The sequence below is a fragment of the Diuraphis noxia genome, unplaced genomic scaffold (genome assembly GCF_037042655.1).
Source record: "Diuraphis noxia isolate RWA-SAM2 unplaced genomic scaffold, SU_Dnox_SAM2 contig0004, whole genome shotgun sequence".
Taxonomy (NCBI): domain Eukaryota; kingdom Metazoa; phylum Arthropoda; class Insecta; order Hemiptera; family Aphididae; genus Diuraphis; species Diuraphis noxia.
Window position 1 is genome coordinate 72,939,933 of NW_028301714.1, and position 8,074 is coordinate 72,948,006.

Here is an 8,074-nt window from a genome sequence, read left to right on the forward strand (position 1 = left end):
GCAATCAATGGCCCAATCCCATTCATCATTTATATAAATATTTATAAATTCCTTGATATAAACAGTTTACCAGTTAAATATGTAATGCGCATGCGCATTTTTGCTTATTTCCATGTACTCAAAACCAAATGGACGCTTGGTCGTCGAACGTCCACCCTATCGTCGATGCTCCGCCATTTTGTTACTTATTTTTTGATGTTGCTGCGTCCGTGAGTCAATACTAATTACCAGTTAGCAGTTTTTATTCAGTTTAGTAAATTTGAGTTATACTGTTTCTGATTTGTTTTATTAACCACCGTTCTTTTTTAAAGGTTTGTTTTTAACTATTTTATGGTTTTATGTTTTCGAATTACTTTTGATTTGTACTTCCCTGCCATGTGTTTTTATAATAGTTAGGGTTGGCATACTCTCGGTAATGGTACTTTCATTTACTCTATGCTTGTGTATTTCACATTAACATCTTTTTCGTTTTTATCGTTAAATATCTTATTTATATATATTACACAGATATGTCTACAAATCTGTTCATTTGACTTAGTGAATACTTAGTAGGTTTTTTTTATATTTGAGCACATTAGCATTGTTTATACTTTGCCCCAACTAAGATCACAATACTAAATTATTCAATGCGTAGAGATTTTTATAACATTTTCAATTCCTTTACATAATGTAAAATTAATTATATTAACTATATTGTTATTGACGCAGGTTGGTACTAAGGTATTAATAATACAATTTTATATTTACTAATCAATTATTATTTTAGGTACAGGCATGTTTATATTAAATAGTTAATAATGTATCTATATTTTAAAACAACTTAAATTATATACTTTTTGAAGGTTTGACATTAATGCATAAGCCTATTTACTGATCATATTATACTTAATTTATATAAGGTTAGTATTTCCAGTTTGTTCTGATATCTACATTTTGTTCAGACAATTTTTCCAATAGTAATGTTAAAAAATAAATGTTAGCTGCTCTTATAGTAATGATTAAATTAACCATGGTTTATTTGTTAAGTTACCTACCAACCTATTTGCGCACTCATAGAGCTAGTTTTTTAAATAAATTAAAATTACAAAATAATTATCCCAATCTTATCAGGATTTTAAAGGCAAATAATTAAAGGCCTTTAATTATAAATTAATTCCATAATATAGTTAGTCAAATTATAATTTAAAGTCAACTTGTATTTTTTTACAATTTATTTTCAGTCAGGCATTTATATTTTTTAATTTGGGATCACTATTGGGTATGATTTGTTTGGTGACTTTTAAGTAGCTTGTGTTTAGTGGTATCATTTTGACCACTACTATATTATTAGTTTTTCCATATAATCTCAAAGAATAAGCTTATTTAATTTTTGTTTTGCCTACATATAAAATAGTATATTTTTTGTTTCATATGGTAATTTTATTTCTGTGAATTAAATTTTCCCACTCAATTATGTATTCACTTTTAATGTAACAAATTAGCAACTATATAGTTATTCTTTTCTCTGCCAATTTTTATTTTATTATTTGTTTTGTATTTTAATGTATCACAAATTTATATGATGTTTCTAAAACCTTGGTATCCTAATGACGTCCGTCGGCGACACCACTAAACATTTTGACAAAATTTAATGACTTATGCATAAACAATAAGTTACTTTTTACAAGTTTAAATAAAAAAATTGTCTTTTCTTTGTTTACAATAGTACAATTTCTATTTTTTTTAATCTTTACTAATCTTAATTGACTTGACCAAATGTTGTAACAATCAAAATATTTCTTAAAACCAGTTTTAAAAATTAGCTATTTTGAAATAGATATGAAAAAAAAATTTCAATCAGATTTAAAATTGTTTATTTTCGGTATTTAAAAATAAAATATAGTGTAGCGTCAGTAAGTCAATAAACAATTTATTAAAAAAAAAAGAAAGATTATCTACAACATAAATTATGTTATTTGTCAGGTCTTCCTTCTTTCTGTTACACTCTTAAATATTATGAAGCATTGGGCTCAAATTGGTTTCGTTGTGTGTAATATTATAAGCTTTAAATTTTTTTTTTTTTAAGTTTTCCTGACAGTCATCATCTAGTTTTCATTTCTTATTCTGTCATCTCTGTTAATTTAAGAAGTTGTATTCTTTTATAACCCCCCACACAAAAAACAATGGAAATTTATGTTTATAATACGTAAACTTATTAGTGTGGTTTTATATTATATGATGTTTATATGGTGGTTTTTATCAGGAGCTGGGTAAGTCTATTCAGCTGTAAAAGTTGTTTCAAAGCATTTGGTGACTTACACCTAAAGAGGTCAAAATGAGTAATGGCACTAGGGTGTTTGTCGGCGGCCTGTCTCATCGCGTTCGCGAGAGGGATCTCGAGAGGTTTTTCCAGAAAATTGGCAGAGTCAAGGATATTGCTATGAAAAATGGATATGCTTTTGTGGTAAGTGTAAATTATTTATTAATTTATTTTCAGCATGGGGAGTGGTTCAAGAATATATATTGGTCATTTGCCTTATGGTGTGAGAGAAAGAGATATAGAAAAGTTTTTCAAAGGATTTGGCCGTATTAGAGAAATATTGCTTAAAAATGGATATGGATTTATTGTAAGTAGTATTGAGTGTTCAGTTTTATATGTACAATATTTGATAATAATATCAATACAAAATAGGTAACTTAGTAATTTTAAGTATTTTGTTTGTATTGTTACAATTATTTTTATATATCTTACACATGAAAAATAATTTTATAGGAATTTGATGACTACCGTGATGCTGATGATGCTGTATATGAATTGAATGGCCGTGAACTCAATGGTGAAAGGTATAATTTTTTATCAATTTACTATTATTTTATCATCATTACAACTCTTCTTTCTATTTTGAAGCTGTAAAATAAATTGCATATTATGCTTAAATAAAGTATATCAATGACGAGCTTTATAAAAAATTGATTAATTTATTGGCTCACTAAAGTGTAATGGATCATTCCTAATTCACTAAATCTTTGTTCAGGAACTTAGCTCGCTGTTGATACATTAAATGATAGTTAACTTCCTAACTTAGTTGTTGTATTACAATAGAATAGTTGATAATTTTATATTTTTTAAGTAAATAAAAATGTATAATACCTAACAGTAACACATTATTATAGGGTTTCTGTTGAACGAGCTCGTGGAACACCAAGGGGTAGCGATGTTTGGCGTGGTTCAGGACGAGGTGGTGATTTACCACCACCTCCACCAAGGCGTCCTCGTCGTGATGCTAGGTATGTATTAAGAGTTTGGTGCAGTTGTCCAAAAAATTATAAAGATTCTTATACCACCATTGATCAATAATCCATCAGTGATGTATTATCTATGTCCAGGATCTGTACTTGATGCACTTAAAAAGTACTAAATATGTATGCAATTATGTGCTTAAAATAGTACAAATATGCTCTTATATTTTATTTTTTTTCACAAATATTTTATAAACTTATAAATATTTAAAAAGGAAATAACATTATGCCGTATTACAACACAAGACTATTTAAACAATTTGTCGCAGATTGTTTGGTTTTTGACATAATGAAATAAAAATGTATAGGTAATTGAAACAAAACAACGAAGTGTGCAACTACAGCTTAACATGAAAGTGTAAGTCAAAATATCTAGGTGGGATAGGTCTAATTTTGCTATAAATATATAATCATTAAATAGCTAACCTAACTAGTATTTACTAAGTATTTACAGAATCATCATATTTTGATTGCAGTTGTTTCTATTCTAGATAAATCTAGCTGTAGTTGTGATTTATAAAAAAATATACATTACATTACTCAATAGGGAAAAAACATTGTTTTTAATGTTAAATAAAAATTTGAAAAATACTACTAGGATATCTATATAATACTAGTAAGTTTTCTCAATATGAATGTATTTATTTTTATATACACGCATTTTCATACTGAATCATCAGAAATAATAAAATAGGTTCTAAAAAAAATGTAAAATTAAGAAATATGCTCTATTATCTAACAATCACAAAGTATGCACTATAAACTTTTGATATGTTTTTCTTATTGTCTTGGAATGAATTTCTGACTCATTTAGCAATAAATCTAATGCTTTATATATATATATATGTATATGTATATACAAACGCAACAACTTACGAGCCCTACTCTACTACAAACCTACCTATCAGATTCTTTCAACGTCTTCACTTGAGAAGGATAAAGCATATTTAGCACACAACTCCCGGGAAGTGGCATGTCCAGATTTTTTTTTGTTCAGGATTAGATTTAGATATGCCCAATAATCTATTGATAATTTAAAACATCCATACAAATTTAGTGTAGGGTGCTGCAAACAAGAATAAAGAAGACCACTGATATAAATAATAATAATTTCATAATCTTATTTATTTATTTACTTATCTTTTTCATTTATTTCATAATAATAAATTCATAATTTCATATGTTTTTGTATAATGTTTTATTGTTGGTTGATTTGTATGTTTAGGGATGACAGAAATGATAGGTATGGTCCACCAACAAGAACAAATTATAGATTAATTGTTGAAAATTTGTCAAGTCGTGTTAGCTGGCAGGTAAGAAATCATATATATGTTGGTTTATGTTAGGTATTTAATGATTAATTTATTTAGATCTGTGATGTTTTAGAATATTTTTTTGTTTTGCCAATTGTTAATTTTGGAAATTATCTTATTTATTTGAATGTCTTCTGAACTTTTTTTCACATATGGTTTGTTTTTGTGAGGTGCTGATAAACGTTCAATCATTAAATTATCTGAGGAAAGAGCCTGCAATTCTATTAAGGTTTAACAATATTGTAATAAATAGCTTTGCTATCTATAAAAAATCAAAACTATTTTGCTGTTCACTTTATTACTCAATTATTACAAAAATAATAAATTGTGTATGTTATACTAATATTTATTTTTAGTATAATCAAGTGAATGGTAGTTTAAGTTTGTTTTAAGAAAACAACTTAATTTAATCGTAATAAAAAAAAAAAAATTATAAAATTTAAAATTAAAAAAAAAAAAATCAAAAAATGTAATATTATTTTTCTAAAGAGCCACCACAATGTGTTGGGTTCGATCGATGTCCATACCAATGACATTAAACGCTTGATCGTTGGCCGATAACATAAGAGTGGCACTATGAGGTACATAGGCCAATACCACAAAAGATCAAAGTACAATATCACATTCCATTCCGGGCCTAGGATGATCGGCCTAACCACAAAAGGTGTTCCCAACCATACAAGCCGATCAGCTGCCTAATTTGGTTAACCCCCCATTCATGTCGCCCCACACATGGTCCGAGACCGAGTCGCTTTTCAATACCATTCCATGTGTTTAAGAGGTATGTATTTAAATAATAACATAAACAATGTTTGGTATTTGCTAGGCTATTAAAATAAATTTTTAAACAATATTATTTTAAAAATATTAAAAGAAATTAATAACAAGTTAAGGATCTTAGAAGATGCAGTAATGAAAATTCTTTATCAGTCATCAAAACAACAAGGCCACACGATCATCAAAAGCACTAAAATCAAAATCAACGTAACCCATTATGTGTAAAACCATCTTCAGTTCACTAACAGCAAATGAGCACTTCCCATCATTAATTCATTTCAAGTGAAGTCTTCCGAAAGCAATCCCATTTTAAACTTTATAAATTGTTCTTGGCGTAGAATTATTAATTTAGTAATAAGAATATAATTTGTATATGTAAATGTATATTTATAACTACATAATGTTCCGTATTTTTTTATTCTTATTAATTTGTTTGGTCATAGGATTTAAAGGACTTCATGCGCCAAGCTGGGGAAGTTACTTATGCTGATGCTCATAAACAACGTAAAAATGAAGGGTAAATATTTGAAAAAAAAAAAAATCATAAATTATTTAAGATTTATATTAATTTTTTTTTTTTTTTAGTGTTGTTGAGTTTGCATCTTATTCGGATCTTAAAACTGCATTGGATAAGTTGGATGATACAGAATTGAATGGACGTCGCATAAAGCTCTTAGAGGACAGAAGTAGCAGTCGCGGTCGTGGTGGAGGCAGACGAAGTCGTAGTCCTTCAAGTTCTCGTTCTCGTTCAAGATCTAGGTCTCGTTCTCGTCGACGTGTACGCTCTCGTTCAAGGTGAGATCTAATGCTTTAATTAACTTAATTAATTTTACATTTATTTTTTATACAATTATTATTTTTCATTAGAAGCAGGTCACGAAGCCATTCCAAGTCAAAGTCTGAGTCTCGTTCGAAATCTCCTTACAAGTATGTGTACCATTAAACATATTAATTTTTTTTTGTCTTAGGTTCAAAAGTATTGATTACTAATTTTGTTCTCACTTGAATTCTATCATAGAGTTAATAATTAAATTATACTTATATTTTAATTTTAATTTACAAATGTAAATTGGTTATTTATCATGTTTTGATTAAAAGTGCTATTTTAAATACAAATATTTTATATATCATACTTAAAATGTGTCCTTAAAAGAGTTATAATTTATATTTTATGTTAAAAATTAGATCAGCAGTTCATTCTAAGTATGTGTACTACTAAACATAATAATTGAATTATACATTTTAATTTTAATTTACCTATATGACTGTATCAAACTTTAGACTAAAAATTTAGTTTTGAATATGAATATTATATATATTATACTTGAAATTTTGACCTTAAATAAGATAACTTAAATTTTATTTTAAAAATTTAGATCACCAGCTCATTCCAAATCACGTTCCCGCTCAGGTTCTATAGATAAAAAGAGGTCTCAGTCACGTTCACAATCAATATCTAATAAGCGTATTAAGTAAGTCCCACTACACTTCACTAAAAAAATGTGTAATACAATTTATTTATAGTTTTCTATTTTATTATAAATGTTTTTAGAAGGGTAGATTACAAAAATCTTTCATACTCCATAGATAATAGATAATAAATAATAATTATCTTTATAGGAATGCTACATAGACATTTGTTGTTTTTGTTTTACAAAAGCGTAACATAAAAATTAACCTTGTACATTTTATAAATTAGAGTGAATTTAATTTAACTGTAAGCACATTGTTTGTATGTGAGTTTTTACAATAATTCAGTTTTTAATTTACAGTTAATTGTATATGTAACAAATTTAGGTATTGTAAAACCCCATTTTTATAAACAAATAATTTTCTTACTGTCAAGTTTCATAATAGACTAATTTACTTAAAGTTGTCCAGTTATTCATTTCTTAGATTAAGACTGAATATGCTTGTGTAATGTCTTCATTAAAATATGTATGTGTTTAGTATATTATGTCATGTGATAATCTGTAATAATTTAATGATAAGTTGACGGTAATCAAAAGTAGCATTTTATTAAAATTAAATTGAGCTGTTTTATCTTAATATTCCATAAATATTTGTTGAATACCTAAAATTTCTGTCCAAAAATTAATTTTTATGAAATTTTTCGATAAATACAATGTTATTGATTTATTTGAGTAAATGAACTTAAATATTTTTTTTTATTCTAGGCGTGATTCACGTTCACCTGATGAAAAATCTCGCTCTCCATCAAGAGAAAAGAATGGTGATGCCAGTCCACAGTCAGGAGACGATTAGAGATACACATTGAATCCTCTATTATTATAATTTTTTTATATTTAACAATTCAATCTTTTTCTATCCAGTTTAACTTAATTTACACTTAATCTAACCATTTGACTAGGTAATATTTATGTTCAATGCCGTAGAGATAAAGTACCAATTATCGATTTTACAGAACATTTTGTATTTGAGACTTAAGATTATATTTGAAGAAACATTTATGAATGTTGGTGTTTGACAAAAAACCCTATTCATTTGCGACAAAATGAATTGAAAATGTAAATGGTATTTTTTTTCATATAAGTTCTAAAGTAATCACTTATTTTATTTGTATGATGTGTGTATGAAGATTATATACTTATAAATAAGACATAATGTGTTCTATAATGATTAATTAATAGTATTCCCTTCCATTACACTGATAAGATTATGTATAATAATCTTGCCTCTTTCCT

General features: G+C 26.9%; 1 protein-coding gene across 6 annotated transcripts; it reads left to right on the top strand.

The window, feature by feature from the left end:
• Positions 1 to 125: 125 nt before the first annotated feature.
• Positions 126 to 7,994, top strand: B52 (serine and arginine rich splicing factor B52). Of its 6 annotated transcripts, none has more exons than XM_015515589.2 (10): positions 126 to 311; positions 2,477 to 2,606; positions 2,753 to 2,823; positions 3,154 to 3,267; positions 4,505 to 4,592; positions 5,813 to 5,886; positions 5,955 to 6,164; positions 6,243 to 6,296; positions 6,746 to 6,841; positions 7,547 to 7,994. In XM_015515589.2, the coding sequence occupies exons 2-10, from the start codon at positions 2,478 to 2,480 to the stop codon at positions 7,632 to 7,634; spliced, it is 924 nt and encodes a 307-aa protein (XP_015371075.1). In that variant the 5' UTR covers positions 126 to 311; position 2,477; the 3' UTR covers positions 7,635 to 7,994. The 6 variants fall into 6 exon arrangements, with proteins under 6 accessions (XP_015371075.1, XP_089082879.1, XP_015371074.1 ...); XM_089226753.1 differs by lacking the exon at positions 2,477 to 2,606 and adding an exon at positions 2,243 to 2,443 and having other exon boundaries at positions 129 to 311; positions 6,240 to 6,296; XM_015515588.2 differs by lacking the exon at positions 2,477 to 2,606 and adding an exon at positions 2,243 to 2,443 and having other exon boundaries at positions 129 to 311.
• Positions 7,995 to 8,074: the final 80 nt, after the last annotated feature.